Source organism: Trachurus trachurus (genome assembly GCF_905171665.1).
Source record: "Trachurus trachurus genome assembly, chromosome: 13".
NCBI classification, from domain to species: Eukaryota; Metazoa; Chordata; class Actinopteri; order Carangiformes; family Carangidae; genus Trachurus; species Trachurus trachurus.
In genome coordinates, this window is record NC_139892.1 from 29,412,099 (window position 1) to 29,436,460 (window position 24,362).

The following is a 24,362-nucleotide window of genomic DNA, read 5'->3' on the forward strand; positions in this document are numbered from 1 at the left end:
CTAAATCTTAGAGCATTGTGCCTGTTAAATAAATAAATAATAACCAGGTTGAGAATAGGACACAGTAATTTAAGTAGCACAATGAACATTATGAGCATCCTACAGGGTAATGTGATTATTGTCAGGAAAGGGAACTGGCTATTCATATCATGCAGGAAGTTTGTACAGGAAGAGCAGATAATGATGAGGCGTCTGCAGAGAACAGGGGGCGTGGAAGAAAATGTAAGGGGCATATTGGAGAATGGAGAAAGCACACAGGGAAGGAGGGTGGTCTTCTCATGTCTGGTTAGGACTGGACTGTAGGATTTAGATACAACCTGAGGGTGGCAGTAATGCAACTTCATGGATGCCGGCTGCTGTAAAATGCCACAGAAGAAGAAGAAAGAGACAACGCTGAAGTCAGTTTCTGCTTCGACACATGGATAAACTTTTCCTTTAATAGTTTGTTTTTTATGCGTTTGATTTAACACATAGACTAAACGTTTCACATTATGAAACCATTATGTTTCAAAGGGAATTTTAGCTGGTCTTAGATAATCTAATCCATAATTAACAGGTCTTTGCTTTTTAAAATCTAGATATGGTCCAGTTATTGTTGTTGTTAGTTATATTGTTAGGGCGAAATTATAGTAAAAAAAAAAAAAAAAAAAAGTTTGAAAATGGGTTTCAAACGGTTTCAAACAACTACCTAAAGTGTGTGACGACCTCTCACAGCAATAAATTGTAAGGAAAACAGAATCTCCTCCTCCCCTTCACGACCTTGAAACGTACTTCAGCGCAGTGTGATAGCAATGGCAGCCTATGTGAGGAGCGTGATAAGTCTCCTCTGCAGAGAACAACGTGCTTTTCTAACCAGGGAAAACGATGTGGTCGTGGCATCAAAACGGTACGTGCGAGGCCTGAGGAGGAAACCTGTCCAGGTGCTGCTGGCCGACGAGCCGGCGGTGGAGAGGAGGGGAGCTCAGTCTGAGACAGCAGGGCAGCATGTCAAGGAGAGGAGGAAGGAGGAAGCAATCACATCACCACCATCATCATCATCATCTGCAGCACGGCGGGATGAAGACAGAGGCTCTGTCAAGACGAGGACTAATGTGCAGCCACCTGGAAAACACCACGCTCCCCTCTCTGTTAGTCGGGATCAGGTGGACGGACTGCGCTTTGAGAGGGCGACTCCTGGAGACAAGAGACTGGCGTAAGTGTCACTGCATGAGCCCACTGTGATCATCATCACAGCTCACAGGGAAGTTTCATCCACATCTGGTGGCAGTGGTCTAGTCACAGGGCTGTTTAGGAAGGGAACAACATATTGCGGCTCCTAATGAAACACCACTGCACACACACCCCAAGGAGCTCTGAAGCTGAAGCACCTGGTTGATCAGTGAATCAGTGTAGGAATCTGAGAGAAAATGAAATGGAAACAATTTTGAAACAAGCTTCTCAAATATGAATATTGTCTAAACCTCATCATTGTTGTGTTTTCACTGTTTGAGGACAAATTAGAAAAATTAGAGAACAGCCAGATGTTTTGAAAATGAAACCTCACCCATAGGTGTCAACACAGAAAAGATTAAAGCAGCAATTTGATAAAACACAACATGACTTCAATATAAACTTAAACTTGAGGTTTGAAAATCAGATTTGGTCTTTCCAAAAGACCACAATTTGTCAGATTTATAACAAATGAGTGATAATTAAATCATACAGATAAAACCTGTAGGGGGTTTGAGGGTTGTGTGGCCTCTGGGCATGTATCTTGGTACATATATCCTCCTCAGCCATTAAAATATGATCAACTGTTTAATACTCAGCAGTATGTAAGGTTGTAAATTTCATCAGGTTGTAAAATAAACACTGCTCACACATGTTGCATCAGTAATAACTGATTAATATAACATGTATGTATGTATAATACTATACTGTATGTTGCTAAAACTGTGCTCTCTTATGCAAATTATCTGATTACTATCTGGTAGTAAGAAGAGGTTTTGAGCTGTCTTCATTAGTGGTTTGTGGAGGGAAAAACAGCTTCCAAAACAGTAATTATAATTATGAGAATAGGTCATGTTCACAGTCCTTCTCACCTCTCTCTCTTTCTCTCTCTCTCTCTCTCTCTCTCTCTCTCTACCTTTCTCTGTGTTGCAGGAGGTTGGTGAGTGTTGCTCGTTCTCGGACGTTTCGCGAGCACCAGGGCAAAATCCTCCTGGAGGGCAGGCGTTTGATCTGCGATGCCCTGGATGCTGGTGCCAACCCACAGATCGTGTTCTTCAGCACAGTGGATCGGCTCCGAGAGCTCCCCCTGGACCGGCTGAGAAGGGCCACGCTAGTCAAAGTCAAGTTTGAGGAGATCAAGATCTGGTCTGACCTCGTAGCCCCCCAGGGGGTGATCGGTAAGAGTCACATAGTTTGTTTTGATTCATTACTGAAGAAGACAGATACTCTACTGTCTTGTTTAGTTGCTCACTTTTATCTCTCCCTCTGCAGCCATATTTTCTCGGCCAGATCCATCGCGGTTAAACTTTGCAAATGCAGGTCATTCAGTGCCGTTGTCGCTGATATGTGACAACATCCGAGACCCAGGCAACCTTGGGACTATGCTGCGCTGTGCTGCTGCTGCTGGATGCCATAACGTCCTGCTCACCAAGGGTAGGTTAGATCATGTTTGTGGTGCACCCCACCCCTAGGAAATGGCTTTTTTTTCTTTCTTGCTAGTGATTTTTAGTAATTTTTTCATTTTTCATCCAACAGGCTGTGTTGATGCTTGGGAGCCGAAGGTTCTGCGAGCAGCAATGGGCGCCCATTTCCGTCTTCCCATCTTCCCCAGCGTGGACTGGGATAAAATGGAAAACCATCTCCCTAAAGCCGTGACCGTCCACGTGGCTGACAGCAGCTGTGGCCCCGACAAAAGCAGAGAAGCAGAGGATTTGCAAATGAATGAGTCTCACAAACCTTCTAAAGCAGGAGACTATGGCTGGGTCAGCACAAGGCGCAGTCGCAGTGACGTGCGCCGCGAGGAGTATGACTCTGACTCGGAGGATGAAGGACTTTCACTCCCCAGAGTTGGCAGCAAACTGTACCACGAGAGCTGGGCTCAGAGTCCCACTGCTCTTGTTATAGGTGGTGAGACACATGGCCTCAGTCTAGAGTCGGTCCAGCTGGCTGAGAAAACCGCCGGTCACAGGCTCTTCATCCCCGTTGTCCCTGATGTGGACAGCTTGAATTCAGCCATGGCAGCAAGTATCCTTTTGTTTGAGGGCAGGAAGCAGCTGCTGAAATTAATGCAAACATCTGGAAGGAAATGGAAATCCAAAGCTGAGGGGCAGCTTTCATGACGTTCCCTCTAAAGCACAGTGTGACATGCACCCCTGTTCCCCGGCAATAAAACATGAAATTGTCTCGCAAATGTTTTTTTCTTTTAAATTCATGTCAAGCGAAGTTGTTGTGTGCGTTTTTCATATGTGTGTGTGTGTTGAATGCCTTCAGCTGAGTTATTTTCATTATCAATTTGCTATTTCACATTCTCATTAGTCTTATTAGGACAAACCTTTTGGTGGATCTTTTTGGAGTTAAGGTCTCTGTGACCTCACAAAAGATGATTTTGGCCTTGTGAACACAAAACTCTGTAGTAGAACACATCAAATAAATCCCTTCACATTTGGCACAGATGCCCACACACGGTCATGATGACCTCACAAAACACTTACCAGTCATTACTCAAGAACTCGCATTGTAACTACACATGGTTCATATTTTATGGTTCAGGATTAACAGGGATGAAACCTGAAACTAGTCTGACACAATCAGGAGGCAGTTGTTCTAGTTTTTCTAAAGCTGCTGTGAGGTGAAAAAAAAAGACAGAAAAAATTGTGTTTGACAGCACATGTTCAACTGATATAGAAGATGGCTATTGAGATACAAATAATTTATGCAGTTATTTCAGAGGACGCCATAAGACATATTTTTCTCTCTCTGTGCATGTGTTACCTTGTTCTGCTGCAGATTTTTATGTTAATCTGACATTAAGTTTAGATTTATGACACGTTGACAGTGATCCAGTAGTCTGTAATCAGATTAATGTAAAAAGGTGCATGTAGAAGTGTTGGGCTGCATGTGGTCAAAGAACATGTGTATTAAACAGTTAAACTACCTTTAGACGTACATTTTTAGCTGGAGAAAGTTTTAAATCCCCTTTCCCACGGCCCTCCAATGAGACACTAGCCTTACTTTAAAGAAAAGGAAAAGCATGTAAGCACATCCTTTACCCAGTTTCTAAGAGCCTTAAATAGATGCGTGCACTTATTAGATTTACTCTGGAAAGGACAAGACTCACAGTGTCAGGCTTATCAGCAACACGGCCAATGCAAGCAAGTAACGTGGAGGAATAAAATCTGCATACGGTCTCAGACAGTAAAGCAACATTTGCATTAAACTTCTTTGAGACCATGAGCATTATTGAAATATTTTCACTGGGTGTATTTCTCATCTGCAAGAGCTTTAACTTTTTTGGCAGAACTTAACAGGAACAGAACTGTGTGCTTGCCAGTGAATTTTTAATGGGTGTGAGGAGTCATGACTCAGTAACAGAATATAGGGATTTATACATTCAACACATTTCAAATGCCATATTTGTGCCTTCAGGAATAACTCTGCCTTTTCATCAGAGGACCTTCACAGAAAGCCCTCATAATGACTATGAGATGAGAACCACCATAACGACTGGCTAGAGATGACTTTCACTCACATCGTAACACACACCACAAGACACAGGGCTTTTAAAACATCAGTCATTGTTCTGTTACAAGCAAGTATAATGTGATCTTTACCGTATGTGCACCTGTCATACTGTTTTTGCTTACGGCTACATCCAACTGAGGTTTACCACATTTGCACTAAGTATACATGTGAATTACAACTGTAAAAATGCATTTTGTTCTCTCTCGACATCTTTCAGAAACCATAAGTAACAAGGATCTTGCAGACAAGACGCAAAGAAAGCAAAGAATCAGCTTAATACGTAGGTCCACTGGGTAATTCTCTGGTTTTCTCTAGAATTCAGAAATGCTATTGTGTGAAAAAAAAAATACAAATACTTTTCTTGAGGCCAAAAAACCAACAGAATCTCCATATATATTACTGTAGGGACTATAGTCAATGCAAGGCACCACAGGAGAAAGAGAGGACTCCATGAAAAGAGGAACATGTCTAAAAAAATGTTAAAATGTCAGTAAAAAGTGAGACATCTCTCTTACAGTCTGACATGGTCAGGAGGAGAGGTGAGAGAGAGAGTGGGGAGGACTGGGAAGGGTGAGGGGTGTAGCAACAGGTCAGGGGGTCGATGATGGAGTGAGTCCCAATATAGTATATCCGATTGATATTTGGACGTCCTCTTTAGATGGGCTCCGGTTTGAGCTTTTCACCCAGGAAGTCGCCGACAAACTGATCCACCACGGCCGGCGTGATCTCTTCGACATCGCGGACGTACTTGGCGCGGGCCGACATGTCCAGGATAGTGAGCAGAGGAGCTGCTTCTGGGAGGTTAGTGTAGTCCCGCAGAGAGTCGCTCATGTCGTCCTGCCGTCAGAGAGAGAGAGAGAGAGAGAAAAGCTGTTACTAGTGTGATATTACATCATGTTGCATGTGGTACATTCTTCATGCTCAATGAAAAGTCAAAATGCTGACAGGGCATTTTTATCTGCCAGCTCTGGCTTTGGTAAGTCTGCATCCAAACAAACTAAGCAAATTAAAAATGCTGATATGATGACTCTGAAAATATAACCTTTTTTAATAATCTAAGTGTTGAAGTATGTTGATGCACTGTCAGCGTAAAACTCATCAAAAGATTACATTTCTTAATTACTGTATATATATATATATATATATATATATATATATATATATATATATATATATATATATATATATATATATATATATATATATATATATATATATATATATATATATATATATATATATATATATGTATAAATATAAGAAGAAATAATTATTCTTTGTTATATATAATTTCTAATTCAATTTTTCAGACATTGACTGGACCACTCTTGATTTGGCGCTTGACACTAATTCGGTTGCATTGGTCACAACCTGTTGACAACTTTGTTTAAAGGGGTTGAAAACCACTAACAACCACTGGTTTAAACATACCACGGTGTCAACAAACACTGGATATTATGTTCTCACAGAAAAGAGAGCAACCTAGATTACACATTTTTCTGGGGCTCATCAGGAAAGAAAATTAGCACAGCACGCTCAACTTGAACTATCTCACGCTCCGATTTACCTCATAAAATTCATGAATGCCTGGCACAAGCATCATTAATGCACACTTCTTGAAAGAGAATAATAACTATCCACTCTCCTCTACCATGCTTCTGCAGGCAGCCTGCCTGAAGAGACCAGAGGGTCGGAGCTTAGTCACACATCCTGCTGTGTGGAAAAGACAGGAAGGAGTCAGGTGGGGGTCCGACAGCATACCTCCCGTTTTCAAAAGCTCGCTCATGTCAGATAAAAGTCTCATCATGGAGCGTATAGCACACGTGGGCAGGAGCGAGAGAGAGAGAGACAGCAGTGCATAGACGTGATAGAGTATGATAAAAACAGATTGCTGCTGGGTTTACTGAGAATTCAAGTTTCATTTCATGGCACATTTTTTTTGTTAAACTCCTTCACCCATGTTCTGCCTGAGGCTGGCTGTCACCTCTCAGCCTCTGACAAGTCAGGATTACAGCCCCTCTAGCTGTATGCAACAGATATGAATGACTAGCAGACCGGCAGCAACTTCCAAACAAGCTTGAGAGAGCCATTAATTATTGAGTATTGAGAATAAGAAATCACACCGTTTCATAACTCAGCTCTTTTTCCAGCCAGGAGCTGCTCTGCTCCACGGATATCCATTATTCTTGTCACCTTTTTTTTTTCCACAGGTCAAATGGATTTCATATGCTATGTTTATTAAGATCACACAGTTCACGCATTAAATGCGTACAACTACTACCACTGGAGACATTCTGTCTTCTTCTTGACAGCATGGCCTGATTTCCCCTCAGCTTAGTTTGCTGGCTCAGAGGGAGACTCAGAGGGAGATTTAGGATCAGTTTCATATGGAAAAGATTATGTTGAAGAAGGCAGAAGTAACGGGACGGGGCCAGAGGGTGGCACTGCAACAAAGAGCTGGACCTCTCACAGAGGCGGTGACTCTTGGTGTTAACACAGTCGGTTACTGATTTATGTGCTAGTGTGAGTTTTGTCAAAACAAAGTCAAAGATAGATGGAGTTCCAGCTACATATAATGTTCCAGCATTTCCTCCTTTCAGGCCTTTTTCTGTTGCATCTTCAATGTTATCAGAGAATCCGCAGCTATTCTCGTTAAATGGATCAAACCACACACACACTCAGCTCTTAAGACTTTTCATTGAATAGCTTGGCTGTGCCACTACCTAAAAAGGATAAGTATGCCAAGATGAAGTCTGTGACCTCTACTTTGCAAAACTGCTAACAGATGGAACAGATGAGTTGCAGCGTGGTATTTTTATTGTAGGCAGCTAACTTCCTCTGAATGGTGCCCGTTTTATTATGCTGCAAATCACCATACATTGACCACTTAATGCTCACAGATGTAAGCTGTCACTGAGGACAACATGGTTACGAGTGAAATACTACTCCATTCTCCTACTACAAATAAAAAGCCCTTCCCTCGCATGCTCTCTTGCAGCCATACAGAGCGTAGATTATAGATCATCTGGGCATGCAGTGTAAAGAAACCACAAAGGGGGGAAATTCAACAATCTGTCACCGTGGCCTATCCAGCCTCTCCGATATGAGGAGATGTAATCTCTGCGTCAGCTTTCACCTCGGTAGGAAGTCATGCATCTTCTTTTGTGTGACTTCTCCGCTTGTGTAAACTGCTTCTCGGGGAGGTGCTGCCATTCCAGAGCCACCGTCGCCGCCCCTGCCCCTGACACCCCCCCACAATCATCCCACCCACCCTTCACAGCTCGGCTCAGAACAAAAAAGACAAAGGGCCTCTCTGCTGTGTAGCCTGCACTCACAGCTGTGATAAGGCTCAGCGTGTGTCTACCGTGTGGAACCTGCTGGGCCGTGTCAGGCTTGTTCTGATTATTGATGCACTGTGGCATTTCACAGAATCTGACCATCTGATAAGGCCTGAACTGACGATGATAACAGAGCTCACTCACCACCGGCCTCCGAGCCGGGGCTGCATCCATCTAACTGGCCTGCTGGCTCTGATGCCTTGAGGACAAGTCGTCATTGTGAATTTTTTAGATCTTTTTCGACATTAGATTAGGTAAATTAAATTAGGTGGGGTCACCAGTCAGCAGATTTAAAGAAGTAAAGAACATTTCTGGAGTCAATATAATTTTTTTCCTGTTTGACAAAATATAAGAAAAAAAGGAACTACTGATGTGTTTATAATCAAACAACAAAAAAGGTTGTCTGGCCACGGGACTGAGATCAACATGCTCGCTGCCTGTTGATGTTTACAAGATGTAATGTTTAGGTTATTCGCCACCTTTTGTAATCATGTTTCCATGCTAATAAGTGGTATTATGGACTGAATGCACCATTACCTTTGCAGACATCTGATTATTATGAAAAGTGCTGGACAAACTAATGACCTATGGCTCCAGAGGAAAAGTTAAAGCACCACTAAAAGTTCATTCTGATGGGCACAAGAATGTCTATTACATATCAAGTCCATTCATTTAATAACATTTCAATAGCACATATCACTTAAAGCTGCAAATGTAAATGGGGTCAACTAATTTCATTATGAAATAATGACGACAAGGACAACCTATTATTTCTCAAATAAACCAAAAATATTAAAATCACATTTATGTATAAAAAAAATCTAATATTAGAACACAGACTACTACTTTCAGTTTCAAATTTCTATAAAGGCATCCTTATTCTTTCCCTGGAAACCACAAATATCTGAACAATTTTTCATGGCATTCATTCATGCAGTAATTACAGAGATATTTCAATGTTGGTCAAGTTTTTAGCAAATACAAAGAACAATGACAGAAGAGGCGGTCCACAAGTGTTCATGCAACCCACATTAAAACAAAGTCAAGGCAATCCAACTGTTCGCACACACAAACACACACACACACACACACACACCCTGGGAAAACAGAGCTTTGAAGAGAGGAATCATAGTCAACACTCACTTCTTCTTGCCACAAAAGCAGTTACATTCTTATATGAGTGGATAATACTGCCAGAGTTCATTTTGCATGCAATAGCCATTACACAGCAGAAATGAAAGAACAAAAGATCTTTCATGCTGCATTTATAAAAGCGCTGCACCACTCTGGGGCGTATGGTTTTTTCAGTATGGTAAGAAGATCCTGTGTCATTCTGCTCAGCCTGGCCTCCCCCTGAGAGACTGCCAACATACTGCTGTCTCATGGACACAGAAAACCCAGCAGCTGGCCTGGCAAGGAGCGTGCGACTACCAGGGCCTAACCCGGGCCAAGGAGCAGGAGTCTGGGCCCAGATCCTGAAACGGGAAGTGATATCTGACCGTGAACCCGATCTGGAAATGAAACCTGGGCCCAGTTGTTCAAAGGTAATCCAATCGGATTTTGGATAATGGATTGGATCAAATCTTGAAAATGGGTTGTTCAAAACCAAAAACGGATTCTGAGATCGGATTAGATCACGTAATCCAATCTTGGTTTTGATCTGGATAAAACCCTCAGTTTGTGTTGTTCAAAACTTTTCAGTAGGATCGGGATAACTTTGATCCAAAAAATCAGGATTATTCTGATCCCAGCAGTTGGGTGGATTCAGGGGGGATTACAGGAACAAAATGTGATTTAAATTAAAATCAAACTGGTCAAATAAACAATATTCATAAAGTAGTATTATATACAGTTCTTGATTTATATTTTGCACCTAATTTTAAACCACAACAGTGATTAGTAAATAATGTTAACTTTTGAATATTCTACAACTGAAAAACTTTTCCCCAACTACTTTTCCCCAAACTAAATTTAATGAAATTTGAAGTTTGAATTTTAAAATTTGAAGTTTGAAGTTTGAATTTTAAAATTTGAAGTTTGAAGTTTGAATTTTGAATTTGAAACACATGGGGAAATATTCACAATTTCACTAATGAACTGTATATTTGCTTTTTTAAATTTATTTTAACAGCCCAACCAGATGGAGTCTGGCTGTTTAAAAGACCTTGAAGAAACAAAAAAGAGCACAGAAAACAATACACTCCGTTTTCAAATAAACACACTTTGAGAGACCTCATGCTGCTGTTCTACCTGTTGTTAACAGACCAATCAGCCTTCAGTGTGATGCACAGTCCCATCTAGAGCACTCATTATCCGGATTTGGTAATCTTGAAAATTTGGATTTGGATCAGACTGATCCAATCCAACTTTGCTTTGAACAACTGGGATAAAAGTAAAACAGATTACGTGATCCTGGATAGCAAAAAAGGGGATTTCAAAATCCGGATAATTTTTATCCAGATTACACCTTTTGAACAACTGGGCCCTGGTGATTTCATAGCCGGTTGAGCTTGAGCCAGGAAATTATACCTGTGCTACATGGATGTAAAAAATATCTGGCTTTGCATGTGTGCCACTGGGGAAACAAAGCAAACACAGACTACAGCTAGAAGCTCCTGAATCCCTGCAAGCTCCAGCGCAACAATGTTTCTTTGTGCTAGGTCAAATAAATACTGGCACTCTGACAATGAACTCAAAACAGTATCATGTCAACTCTCATCTTTCTGAAAACTTAAGCCGTTCTCACTCTGCATACAGTACGTATGTCAATTACATTTTCAAGGCCGACATCGGGGGGCGGAGAGGCCTTGGACAGACACACAGGGGTCAGACAGTTAGCACATGTGCAAGGCAAGCCCCCCATGGCCGAAACCCAAGCCAGCCCTTCGGAGTGTGACACGAGACACCAGCCGTGTCCTCCCAGACCGCCGGGCAGAAAGAGAACTGGGAGGAAGGGGAGCCGCAGGGCAGAGAGCAGGGGAACTGGGGAGAGGTGGTAGCTAATCTTGTAATTATGTGCGCTGCTGCTGCTAACTCCATCAGTTTTGGAAAGGTCAAGACAGAACAACATGAGATAACAAGAGTTATAAAAACTCCATGGTCCAGCCCACACGGGGGAGGGGGACGGGGGCGGATGAGGGAGGAGATAAAGCAGGACATGGAAGGATGAAGCAGCGTGGGAGAGCGGAGAAAAGAAAATCCTCCTGGCACGCTCTGGTCATACCCATCATGACAGGGGATCACAGTTGAATTGTGGGTCATGGATAGCTGTGAGTGTCTCTTGCAGGTTCAAAAGGCTCAAGGAAGGGGGTCTGTGATGGTGTAATTCTGACAGCGCCCAAGGTGTTGGGTGTAGATACAAACCAGGGACTCGCAAGATGTGATTAGAGCCTAAGTGATGAAAACACTGTCTGGGCCAATTGGCTGATAACAGCTCATTACAGATGCAGTGGTATTGTTGTCTCACATGTAGGCTGATGGGTAGCAAGAGTAAGAAATGTTGGAGGTTATTTGCTGAAAAAGTGTTTCCATGTTATTGTTTGTCCACCAGGTAGAACTGACAAGCTTCTTTTTGAGCTACAGCGTCCCACTCAGTGCAATATCACAATGCTTTAATAATCAGATTTGAAATGGTTATGATCAATATATTTCCACTAGAAATTGATCAAATGACTTTGTGGGATTTGTAGTACAAACAACCACTTTCAGAAAACACAAAAAGGGAGATGGAGGAAACCAAAACTAGAGCTAAAAGAAAGTGAATAAATGACTAGCAACACGACTCTAAATTATTTTTTTTGTGTCGCTAAAATATTTACTGGATGTATAGGTCGGCCTACCTACTGTACAATCTATGAATATGCCAGCTGACTTTAAAAAGCGGTCACATATATGCCTTCTGGAAGCAGTATCTGCTTTATCCACTGGAGAGCACCAACAAGTTTATTTTTCAACTGTTACGTCCTCCTCTTAGTACATATCTTTAGGGGACCTCATCAGTTATGTTTGTTCATGTGACTTTTTAATGTAAAAAAAATCAAGGTTCATGTGACCTTTTTATGTAAAAAAAAAAAATACTATGGGTCAATAAGTAATTTAATCTTGTTGTAAGCATTAGCCTTAAAAAACATAATGTAAGACTGTACAATATTATATAAATTACAGCAGATCAGATTAGTGGCTCAAAGTCATAACCAAATTCAGCTCCACAGATTTGTGTGAAATGGCATTTTACTGTCTGGAGTGGAGTGGCCTTAAGTGGCTTATCTCACCTCTCCAGCCACAAAGAACAGCAGCGGCGTCTCCTCCTCCTTGGCTTTGTACTTTGCCATGAGCTTCTCTGCTATTGGTTGAATCAGCTCCTTGGCCGGCTCCAACTCTCCCTCCTCCTCAGCATCTGAATGAAGGAGAGAAGATACATGGAAATATGTTAAAAGTATGAAAAGAAGCCACTTGGGAGAGGAAACGATGCACAGATGAGTGAGGTGGGAGGCAAGGAAGGAGGGATGACTGGTGCTCAGATGAGTGAAGAGATAAAAGAAACTGTACAGATGGTCTCCATCTTGTTTTGCAGTCTGGTCTGACCCCAGGAGACACCAGGGTCTCAAATTAAGGGCCATCAATTCCTACTTTCTTTTCTGACACTGCTGAGCTATTGTCTTGTATTATGCCCTCAAAACTCTCCTGACTAAATCATTTCTCGATGCCATTCACAAACCGTCCTTGCACTTTCTGTATTTGCATATAAATAGATAAACACCTTCAGACCTCTCGACACTGGAAGACATTTCTGCAGAGTCTGACATTCAACACGCTCTATTATATACCGCTTCATTTAAGCACAAGCAGCTCCGGGCAGAGTCCCATGTGGAGGCACAGGAGCTGCATCATGGATGCCCGGCGAGTACTCACCCACAAACAGGACGAGGCATGGCCCCTCGTGGAGCTGCACGGCGTTCGACTCGCTGAGCTCCAGCACAGGCCGAGGGTGCCAGGGAAAGAGCCGGCACTCCGGGTCGTTCAGCACCTCCACGCGGCCCTGTCGCGTGATCATGTGACCCTCTGCGTCCAGCAGAATCAGCGTGGGAATACCTAGAGTAGGAGAAAAGAAGAGGTGAGGACGGTGTGAAGAGGAAAATGTGCAACAGCGTGGGAGGTGGATTGGGTAATTTCCGTTCATTCTGACGCAGGCTGCTCCCTCTCCCACTGAGATTTTCTTTGTTGCGTTGGCCTTTTGTGACCAGCTTCTGTCTTTCTTTTTTTGCCTGACTCTCATCTCTCGACACACCACTACTGTATCTGCTTTTCACCTCTGATGTGCCCACTACTCAGGTGGGATTTCTGACCCTTTCACATTGGCTCTCATCATCTTTTCTGATTACGCTCCCCTGGCCTTATTAACAGCCTTATCGGAAAACAGACACCATCCAGGAGCAGGCAGAGCGAGTGAGTCAGAGCGTTCCTGTCTGCGCATGTGGGCTGAAGTCGACAGAGGTGGGGGGGGCCACCGTGAACTGCAGGGATTCGAATGCGAGAAGGAGGGCAGTGTTGACTCGTCCTCCGTGCATTCCTCGCATTCTTTGCAGGAGAGGGCCGAGGGCCAGCTCTCGCTAACTTCGTCCACAGTCCTCACACACACACAGAGGAGGGAGTCAGGAGGAAAAGAGCGAGAGAGAGCACAGGGGGAGAGAGGCGAAGCACTTCTGCAGCATGCGAGACAGTAAACTTGATAACCGGCCCACATTCCTTAGGCTGCTGGGCAATCTGTGTTGCTGTTCTCCTGCCCAGTGCAGAGAGCTGTCTGCCGTTGTGCCAGTGTTTCAGTGCATGACATAACTATAAGCTTGTAGAAATAATATACACATTTTTTGGTCTCTCTCACTTCTCTTGATATCAGAACCAGAATAATCTTTATTGTCATTGCACAAATACAACAAATTGAGGGGAATATGTGATTTATAATGTGGCTAAAAATGTTTTACCTTGTATTCCATAGAGTCTGTTGAGTCGTGATCGCCGAGCCTCATCTGAATATGGCACTGCCAACCATGGCATCTCGCTGAAGTACTGCTTAAAGGACTCCTCTGACCTGGAGGAGCGCCAGAGAGCACCACAACATATTTGTTTGGTGGAACTCATGATGATCACGTGTTTCCTTGACAGACTAAGACAGATGTGTGTGTCAGTAAACATGATGCTGTTTATGTTCTGGCACAGTGACCCTCACCTGTCAGCGCTGACGAACACGATCTCAAACTTCTTGCCCGCCTCTTTAACGATTCGATACGATTCCACCAAGACCCGGGTCAAACTGCGGCACGGCGGACACTGAGGCAGAGAAAAGGAGAAGAAGGAATGTGAAAAGAAGTGAATATACAGGCACACACAGTTACAAATGACAGGTTGCCGCAGCAGCTTCCATCACTTTGGGTATTTCCCAACTCTCTTCATCTATGTCACCAAACATCTTTCTACAACCTAGTAATTCTGTCTTGTTTTGTACCCAGCTTCTTTCAAATACAGCAGACAATCACACAACACTAATCCTGCTGTAAGCCTGAGAGTGTTAGGAGAGCCCACGCTGTACAGGCAGGAGGAGGAGGGGGAGGGCGGTGGTTGGTATGGCTGCCCTTAACATGACATCAGAGTGCAGTAGCAGCGTGAAGGAAAATAGACCAGTCTATGTCATGCTTGCTTTGCTGTGCACCCTCTTTCTCTCCCTCTGTTTTTCTTTGCTTCCCTACAGGTAATATAAATAGTCTGTGTTTTGTATTTACAGCGTATTCATATCAGATAAGGTTGGGTTTATAATGTTTACGTTATGTTATTGGGAAATATGTTTTTGCCCCACAAGCTACAAATTTACCTTCAAGAACTCTGGTCTAGTAAAAATTAGAGGCTGTAATATCTCTGCCGGCTGTGCCATTAGGATATTACAGTAGATTATATCAATATCATGAAAATAATTTTCGTAAATATCGTCACTTTCTGGTCCGGAGGGCTGCAACATAGTGTAGAGACAGATAACATTTTGTTCTAAATGAAATAAATCACATAAACCACAATTCGGGTTATCATATTGATCTTTTTTTGTTTGTTTTTAAGTATGTTTCAGGTTTTTATGCTTTATTTACAGGATGGCTGGAGAGAAACAGGAAATGGGGAGAGAGAGAGAGGGGGGATGACACACAGCAAAGGGCCGCCGGGTGGAATCGACCCAGAGGCCGCAGCAGCAAGGATACAGCCTCTGTTTATGGGGTGCTTGCTCTACCAAGCAAGCTACAGTATACGACACCCTAATATATCTATCTCTTGGTTTTTTGCAGGGGCAAAATATCTCCAAGAAGCACCAGCAGCCATTTATAAATTGTATACAATTACTACTATTATACTACCAATAAATGACTGCTGAAGATTATCAATGGAAGCACATTTGGCCAAACATGTTGATTTTATTTGTGTAATGAAGCTCTACAACCTTAATATATGATGTACTGTCCACCTCAGAGCAGCAGAAACACTAAGCACTTAGGTCAGAACATTCTTGCCTTATGGAGTGGGGGTAGTAAACTTGTTCACTTGCCTGTTTACACAGTCAGCAGATATGATGCAGATATTTTGAGTCTTGCATCTGGACACCTTGTGAACATAAGTCCAATATACATTCACGTTCAGCTCTCTTTTGGTCTCTACCAAGGGAAATATCTACTACAATATGTTCAGCAGCGAGCTGTTAATCTCATCTGATTAGGTCGTGATTCATTTATTTTTTCAAATACACTGTAAATCATTCATGTTATTAATGAAAAATATCTCATATTCAAGTAAAGCCTCCCACCAATTCTAATGTATTAACTAGGATACTGACAAGTTTTCATTACCATTCAAGCTGATTACAGTGGATACACCATGTCAAGCACTTTCATTGATCCAGTCACGCATACTCATCACACCAACACAAAAGGACGGTGGGAGTGAGAGTGTGAAGCACAAAGCCTCAATCAATTCACTGCTCATTAATTGACTTCTTTCTTGGGCTGCTCATAGAAGTAAACACTGTAAATTATGTTGTGAACTCATTATAGTTTACACAGTGTGGTGTCAAAGCTGCAGCATCATAAAGATGTCTTACTGTATGTGGGCTTTTGTTTGCCGATGATCGTCAGTGAATTAGGTTTTCAGCTTCAGGGTTTTATTGTAGTGGGTTATTCTAAAAGAAATATTCCCCCTGGGAAAGGAAATACTCAGAGAAATATAGGTCATGTTTCCCCGCTATGGGCCACTTCAGGTCCCCAGAACATTAAGGGAAACATGTAAAAAAAAAAAAAAAATTTTGTGTGTAGTTGGACCCTAAAGCCAGGTGCTGGCATTTAATGTTTGTAAAATTACTTTAATGGTGGGTAGATTTACACCAGGGGATGTGGTGTAAAAAAGAAAAAAAGAAAACACTGCAAATAAAGTGCTGTAATGGCTTTTGTGACTTGTCCTTTTCAGTTTTGTATGGGTCTGGGGTTTGAGCCAGCCTTCAGGCGTCACCATTCTGAAGAGCTGGTCTCTGAGGCTGCGGCTCTGGCAGCTGCTGCGCTGACTGGCCTCAGCAGCCTGAGCGATGCATCTCATCAGGAACAGTCTACACATGATATGAAGCCTTTCATGCATTACAGAGTCACGACCTTCGCTGGCTGATAGCAGGTCCAGCGCAGAGAGAGAGGGAGAGAGACAATGGTGGTGACGTCAGCGGGGCGTGGTGACCGATGCCAACTTTTTAAAAAAAGGTGGTGGTGAAAGAACCGACGGGATAACCACTGTTAATGTAAACACACAAACACAATGGAGTCGCCTCCACCCGCCTGCTCCTCTCTCTTATCTGTCTTGACTAACTGCTCTGCCTCTTCCTGCTGCGCTCCTGCTGCCCTTTCTTCTCTCCGACGTCAGTGTTTAAACAGAGATAGGAGGGCCTGAAAAGTAAAATGAAAAAAAAAGAGAGGGAAAAGAAAAAAAATCAGGGTCGTCTTTGTCCTCGTTCTCCGTCCTGCTCTCACCCAGTGCGCTGAGAAGTACACTCCCACGTAGTGTCCCTCCAGAGAGCTGCTGTCTGTTGTCTGCCTGTTGTTCCTGAGCAGAGGCCCTGCCACCACCTCCGCAAACGGCTTCGGCCCCCAGGGGAACTCCAGGCCTGGGAGAGGGTAGGAGAGTGGAGGGGGCAAAGGAAGAGGGTAGGAGAGTGGAGGGGGCAAAGGAAGACAAGAGGGGAAAAAATCAACAAAAGAAAGATAAGAGAACAGGAGTCCACAGCCATGCTAGCAGCTCTGTGAAGCTGTTCATAGAAACACAAACGCTTTGAGCTGAAGGCTAATGTTGGCATGCTAACATGTGGTATGTTAGCATGTCATGCCCACAGTGGCAATGCTAACATTTATTTATTACCAAGTTCACTGGTTTGGTTTATCATGCAGCATTTTAGAGATTAGCCTGAAACGCTGGAAATACAACTGAAGGCGATGGGAATGTAAGTTTTGCAGGTACGTGGACACAAATCAAACACCGGATTTATTTCATTTCACACCAATCATCTATTCACTGTTATAGACATTTAACTGAAAAACCTCAAACATCTATGGTGCATCAGAGGAAAAGTCAGGATCAGCTTGGATCTTTGGATTTAATGTTTGAGAACATTTCTTGACAATCCATCTAATATTAATTTAGATGTTTCAGTCTGGAGTCTGAGGAAAAAAACAGACACACTCTGTCTCCGACGTGGCTGTTGATAACAAGAAATTATGAGGACTTGTCATGAACCCACAGGTTTTTCACTTTACTTATTTATTTTAATCACATTCGCTTTTGCAAGCACACACCTGATGTGAAATCTGATATTAATGATGGCTGAAAGCCATGCCTCTCCAGCAAATGAAGGCTGCCAGAAATACTTCTCTCCCGCTCTCTTTCACACCCCTCTTTTCACTTCTCAAGGTGTCTTCATTGTTACTGTCAAGCTCTGTAGAGATGCATTTGGTACATCTGAATTAAAAAGGGGGTAATCATAAATAAAAACCTTGTATGGTGGGTTACTAATGGTGTCTTTATGTGAGCGCGGTTGTTTAGGGCTTCATTAGGCAAGAGTGACACATCTGCACTGTGCTGGTGTAGCCTTTTATTGTTGCACTGATTGTAAAAGTGCACTCCATCTTTGCGCTGCAGGCTAGTCTGCCTCCACTCAAGTCGGGCCTTTCATTGAGAGTGAAAGGCAGAGGGTCCTGAATTGTTCACCCGCCCCTCCCAGTTTTGATGTAGTATATAGCAAACTTTTACTGCCATTTCCCTCTCCAAACCCTAGCTGCTGTAGCTGAATTGATTTGTACCGTCTGCAGCTTCTCTCAGTTTGCCTCATACAGGAAAAACTGAGACATAGAGCAAACCCATACCTTTGCTTTTTCACTTTGAGAGAGAGAGAGAGGTCGTTAGAAAAGCGTGTCTAACCAAGTGCCAGCGTCCATGCTGCTGAGGCCAGAGATTAATCTCTTCTCTAGCCACATCTAGTTTGGAAGAACAGTTAATGACTCATGGAGATAATACTGCAGGCTAGGACCGGCTTTCATTAGACAGACAGTGAAATCTGTCACTGTCCTCGTGCAAAATCCATTTGCTTTTCTGCTTTGCTGCAATAGTGCCTCTATTCTGCCTTCTCACATGACGAATGCCACTTCTTTTTTTTTTCCCACCAAAGCTGACCAAACAGAGTGTGAAGAAGCAACATTTTAAAACATTGAGATCCTCTCAGCCACAGAGGACGTCCTCTACAGAGAAGGAATGCGAACCCACTCTTGTTAATTCTCTGTTTCCACTTCAAAGTGCAGAAATTATAGGGTTAGCAGATGAGGGAGTGAGACATGGACACGCTATAATATTCATGCTGCACCATAATTATGGCAGCATCAACACAAACGAGGGGAGAAAAAAAAATTATTGCAAAATGCTTGGGCCGTATGGTGAGTGATGTGGCACTGTGATATCTCCACAGGGAACCCGGAGCAGGCGTTTGGTAAACATCATTATAGAGAATCAGTGTGAGTGTTGTGTCTGTATGCAGGTGTAACCTTAGTTACGACACTTATTTTGGTTGACTTTAATTTCCCAAGTTTATCTTACTCATCCAAGCTGCAGAGAGACATTTTGGATTATTGCAGAGTTAATCTTACTCCAGCTGTTATTATTTCATCATGAATCACCGGACTGTAACGTTAAGCGTCTTTCCGTCTACATGTACATTGTGAAACCTAAGTGGAAAAAACTGAATTTAAAGAAAATCTAAACTTATCTGTGTCTGTTTCACTAAAAGGCGAAAAATGTGATCTGTGTGGAGTGATTAGAAGATTAACAATTTACATAAGGCAAACATAAATGCCAAAGTCCCATCACATTTTACACATGGGTTTAGTTACTTTGAGCTTCAAATGATGCTCTTTTAATGACGTCTTCTTGTTGCGACCATTCTCTTTCTCTGCAGTGGTCTAATGGCACCTGATGGAAAATTAGCACTGCCAACTGCTATTCACATAAAATAATGGATAGAAAACTCACATTAAAGCACACTATTTTATTTACTTTATTCTTTATCACCAATTAACCTGACTCATTGTTGTTCCTTATGTTTAAGGTTAAGATGCACGTTTTACCTCAGGTTTATACCAGCTGTTGTTTTAGGGGAGGCAGATGTAGCCGTCTGAGTGAGTGAATTACGCTGCATTACTGTCTTGCTGTGGAAAACTGCAACCTGCATGTAAACCACAGACCAGAGTAACCAAGGAATGCTTCCCACCGAGAATTAAGGGTTACGCATGTGAGGAATTGATTTGAAAATTGTTTTGTCCTTTTGACCTGCAAATGACTTCCTATTACCTCATTAAATAGTGATATTTTTAGGGTCGACTGAACGAAGGTTGGGGTTAAGGTCAGAGCTTGAGGTCAGGGAATGAAGATAAATCAGTGTGAATGTCTGCGGATCTCACCTTTAGGGTCGTCTCTGACCACTAGGAGGCCATTTCGACACACCACCTTCCCCGTAGCCGCATCCACAAACACCAAAGATGGGATACTGGTTACTTTGTACTTGTTCCACAGCTTCATCTGTAAAAAGAAAAGGATGGAGAGGAGAGAGGTCACTGAGGAGAAACACTTCGAATAGCGCATCCATATGTATTTCAATTTTAGAGCTGAAACTGAAAGCTGGGACTGTTAAACCTCTAAAACAACACGGTATGTGCAACACAAATGGCAGCTGTAGGCCAAACACCCTCTCTGCCGTTTAAAACTGACTCCAGAGGCAAGAAGGTGGGATAAAAATAAGAGTGCAGTCAGCCCTGAGGTGAATTAGCAGAGGGTGAGGAGCACACCGCTGCAAGGCTGATCCAACTTTAAAGAGGCTGAATTGGAGCAAACTCATGCTATCTTTGCTGTGTCATGAAGTGAAAGCTGAAAAAGAAACAATTTCTGTCTGCAGTCTGAACCATCCTCAAGTGTTGAGCACTCAGAATTACTGCAGGTTTTGAGATTTACAATTCATATTTTCACAGGTATTTACGAGCGCCCACTGGCCTTACATTTGGTCATAATACCCTCCTATATGATGAGTTGATGTTATTGCAGCCTCTTAAAGCCAGAAAAGACGCTTCAAAGGCAGAAATGTGTGCATGAACTGATGCTATTTATAGAGTTCGGCGACCAGTGTAGTGCTTAACATCAAAGAGCAGATCAGGCATTTCACATATCTGAGACTAACTTTCCATATCAGAGGGAAGAGTCCCAGACTGTGAATAGAAAACAGCCGTGCCTTGTAAAGAGCAGCGATCGGCACGGTTTAGTGTTGCTGCTTCAGCAGCTGCAGAAGAAGAGCTGGAAAAAGTAGAAGTAGAAGATGAAGAAGAAGATGATGAAGAAGAAGGGGATCCCTCTGAGTCTTGAAACCCCCTCAGAAAATTCAGCCAAGTGAGAAACACCAGACGAATGTCAGTCTTTTATTTAAGCTAGTTTTCAGGTTCAAAATGCCTTTAATGACTTGCAGCTACTTGTGTCAAAAAGCAGTTAACAAGGAGTAGTGAGCTCATCTTTTATAAGCAAACACATATTTCACTCCGTCTTTAAATTTATTTCCTGCTGCACAAAGCCAAACAATTCACTACCTGTATAATCAAATGATTTGCGCTGTCTGGGTGCTGCAATACTTATTCTAAATGGTTTTCAGCCAAATGAAGTCATCGCTGCTTTCCTTAGGACTCTGAGAAGTATGGGGGTTTGAGTTACCACTGAGCTCCAGGTTGATGAAAACCTTTTGTTGCTCTTTATGTAAAAAAACAGTGACTTCACCGCAGGAGCACAGAGACTCCTGCAAGCTGTCCTCTCTCCTCCTCCTCCCGTCTGCACATCCCAGTGTGCGTTTCTGCTCATAATGTGGTGCCTGCTGCTTTTGCGAGCGCACGACAACATGTGCAACTTGTGCGGAGGTCAACCACAAGCCCTCTCTGACAGCGGAGGTCAGACGGTCTGTCCCACGGACAAGACGACCCGGAGCCTCCAGACTATGTCGGTCTGGAAGTCCCTCAAAAAAGCAAACTTCAGCGTCTGCCACGGTCAACAGCTTCACCACACGCTCCATGCTGCTCTGGAAACTCAATCTCTCTGCACAAATTGAGGAGGTTATAGGGCCATTAACCGTGACTCTCCCGAAAGCAAGACATGCCTGTCGCTGCATCCGTGTGAGAACGGACAACAGCTCTGTAGCCATTTCTCTCAGCTGCCTGCTGTCACCCAGGCTGATGATGTGAGATTGAAAGGCGGATTTAGGCGAAGGAGGGTGAGAGGGACACAAAAGAAAAAGAAAAACTGAGTGATAGGGTGATTGGTTCTGCACTAGCACTAAAATGTCAAGAAATGTATTCCATGTCAAGGCCCATGGGTGTGTAGCGGCATATCAATGAGCTAATATGATTGTGAAAACAGACAGGAGGTTGAAAATGTGTCACGGCCTCAATAACCTGCACTGTAAATGTGTTCCTTGTCTGAATTCAAGTCCAAGGACGCAGGGTGGGTGTTGTGTGCAGTATAGATTGTAACAAAAAAAAAATGAAGAAACTCTGTAGAGGGATTCATCCTGTGGGGAATCATGAAATTTCACGGAAATCCACCTAATAGTTGAGATATTTCAGTCTGGACCTAACCGAGCTGACGCTGACGTCCTCCGAGCCGAATCCATCACCATGACACCACAGGTTAAAGAACGTCATCGTTCCACAGGGGATCTTTAGTCTAAAAGCGGAGGATGATGGCTGCGTATCAATCCGAGGGGCTTTCGAAGACCTATTATTTCTCACATGCTGCAGCACCAAGAGAGCAGCTGAGAGATTTGTGTAGCAACCTCAGAGGCAGAACCAATTCCTCCTCTTTGTCTTTCCACTAATTTACTGCATCCTTGAATCATGTCTGCCTGGTTATTTGGCTGCAGATCAGAGTAGCCCCCGGATGCTAAATCCTTCGAGGGTTTAGATCTGCCTTTAGAACGAAGAGGGCTGTTATGATTTCAGGGGCGGATGAACAACCTTGTAACTACAAAAGCTACACATCCGAATGACTGTCTCAAAAAAAAATAAAAAATAAAATAAAATAACACAGACGTCAAATGGATTTTAGCATCTTGAGAGCTGAAAATTCATGGTGCTTGGTTGGGAGGGGGAGTGTGGTGGTGGTGGTGGTGGTGGGGGGGGGGGGGGGGGGGGCATCGTGCTTGTCACACAGCTCAGTGTTGAGTTTTTGTTGTCGCCTACTGTCGCCTAACCCAAAAAAATCTTCCTCCGAAACACAGAAGACAATAGCTCTCACAAAGACAGCGAGCTCTTCCTCCTCCTCCTGAATAGAAAACATGAGGATCACATGCCACAGCGATCCGTTTCCCTCAAAACACTGTTACATTGTTGAGAGCCGCAGGCTGTCTATTATAGCTGAGAAAATAAACACAGACTGCGACATGATACAGTGTGTTGTACTAAAAAACACACATAAATCATGTTGTCAAATCTGTCCTCGTTCGCGGTCTGAGAAACAGCTTCAGCCTTGTACAAGTGTTAAAGATATTTTTGTCATCTCCTCAGATTTTATTAGTCTGTAAATTTATTGGATTAAAATGTTTTCTAATAATGAAATTGTTTGACCATTTGGGAAATTTGTGTTTATTTCCTTTGCTGACAGTCAATGGCCAGTTTGATATCTGTGTCATAAATGCGAAGCCACATCCAAGAGCCTTAGAGGTTGAAACACCAATGTCAAACTGTCCAAAGGAAACAAAACCCAACTGTAAAATACACAACTTCCAAAATTAATCAACAACGTTTTTGATAACCAATTAAGTTTTCAATTCCTTAATAAAGAATTCCAATAATTTTTCTTCTGACATGTGATTTGTTTTTCTTACGTGTCAATATCTTTGGGTTTATTCAGACAAAATAAGACATTTCAAGACATAACTCAGGATATTTTCTAGGTAAACAATGTTTCTTTGCAGAAATACACAAGTTATCAGTCCAACAGAAACAGCGGGGCACCAGCTAATTATAATGTGAACTGCCTGTGGATTGTATTCACTGCATCATGATTGCATGTCGCCACTCTCTCTCTAAGGGGGCTTCTATTCATTATCAATATCAACAGAGTGTGTAACTGCATGGTAGAGCAAGAGTCTTGGCTATTAAGTTACACACACAGAGACACAGACACACACACAGACACACACACACAGGTTGAAGTATGCCAATAACCCCTGTAGAGAGCCCACCAACTGTTAAGACTCTAGAGAGAGCTGGAAATCCATACTAACAATCCATTTGCTCTCCTGGACATGCAGGCATTAGCCTCACACTACGCCCAGTGCTCATCATGCTAATTGGATCACGCACGGCTGCAGATCCATATCCAGAAGAGCAAATCAGCCCACTGTGGGGCCTGTGCATCGCTGTGCATGGACATACCAGGGTTGAAAATCTTATTGCCCCACTAGTCAAGAAAATAATACTGAATCCTGTTTTTTTATGTAACGCTATATTAATCTAATGGACCAATGACTGAATTCATGTATTACCTGTACCTGGTCTTGACTGTGAGAAAGCAAGGGGAAACAAACCCAATCCCATGACATCCACATTCCCATGTTAGATGTCATGCGTGGCAATCACTTTCACGCCTCTTTGCACTGTTGCACTTTATAGCAACATTCTACACTTTAAGGGTGGGTTCGCTTAGGTAGAG

At 42.9% G+C, this 24,362-nt stretch overlaps 2 protein-coding genes across 2 annotated transcripts in view; one reads left to right on the forward strand and one right to left on the reverse strand.

The window, feature by feature from the left end:
- Nucleotides 1–791: 791 nt before the first annotated feature.
- mrm3a (mitochondrial rRNA methyltransferase 3a) lies at nt 792–3,329 on the forward strand (the record flags this gene model as incomplete). Its single annotated transcript, XM_083984304.1, has 4 exons — nt 792–1,192; nt 2,143–2,387; nt 2,482–2,643; nt 2,746–3,329. 4 exons carry the CDS (start codon nt 792–794, stop codon nt 3,327–3,329), a joined length of 1,392 nt encoding a protein of 463 aa, XP_083840430.1.
- Nucleotides 3,330–4,750: 1,421 nt separating this feature from the next.
- nxn (nucleoredoxin) overlaps nt 4,751–24,362 on the reverse strand; it is a 60,072-nt gene continuing 40,460 nt past the window's right edge. Inside the window, exons 2-8 of the mRNA XM_083984527.1 lie at nt 20,081–20,198; nt 17,111–17,244; nt 14,296–14,396; nt 14,051–14,157; nt 12,981–13,160; nt 12,341–12,465; nt 4,751–5,568 (exon numbers count right to left, since the gene is read on the reverse strand). Coding sequence (XP_083840653.1) covers nt 5,386–5,568; nt 12,341–12,465; nt 12,981–13,160; nt 14,051–14,157; nt 14,296–14,396; nt 17,111–17,244; nt 20,081–20,198 — 948 coding nt within the window. The 3' untranslated portion in view covers nt 4,751–5,385. The remainder of the gene's footprint in view (nt 5,569–12,340; nt 12,466–12,980; nt 13,161–14,050; nt 14,158–14,295; nt 14,397–17,110; nt 17,245–20,080; nt 20,199–24,362) is intronic.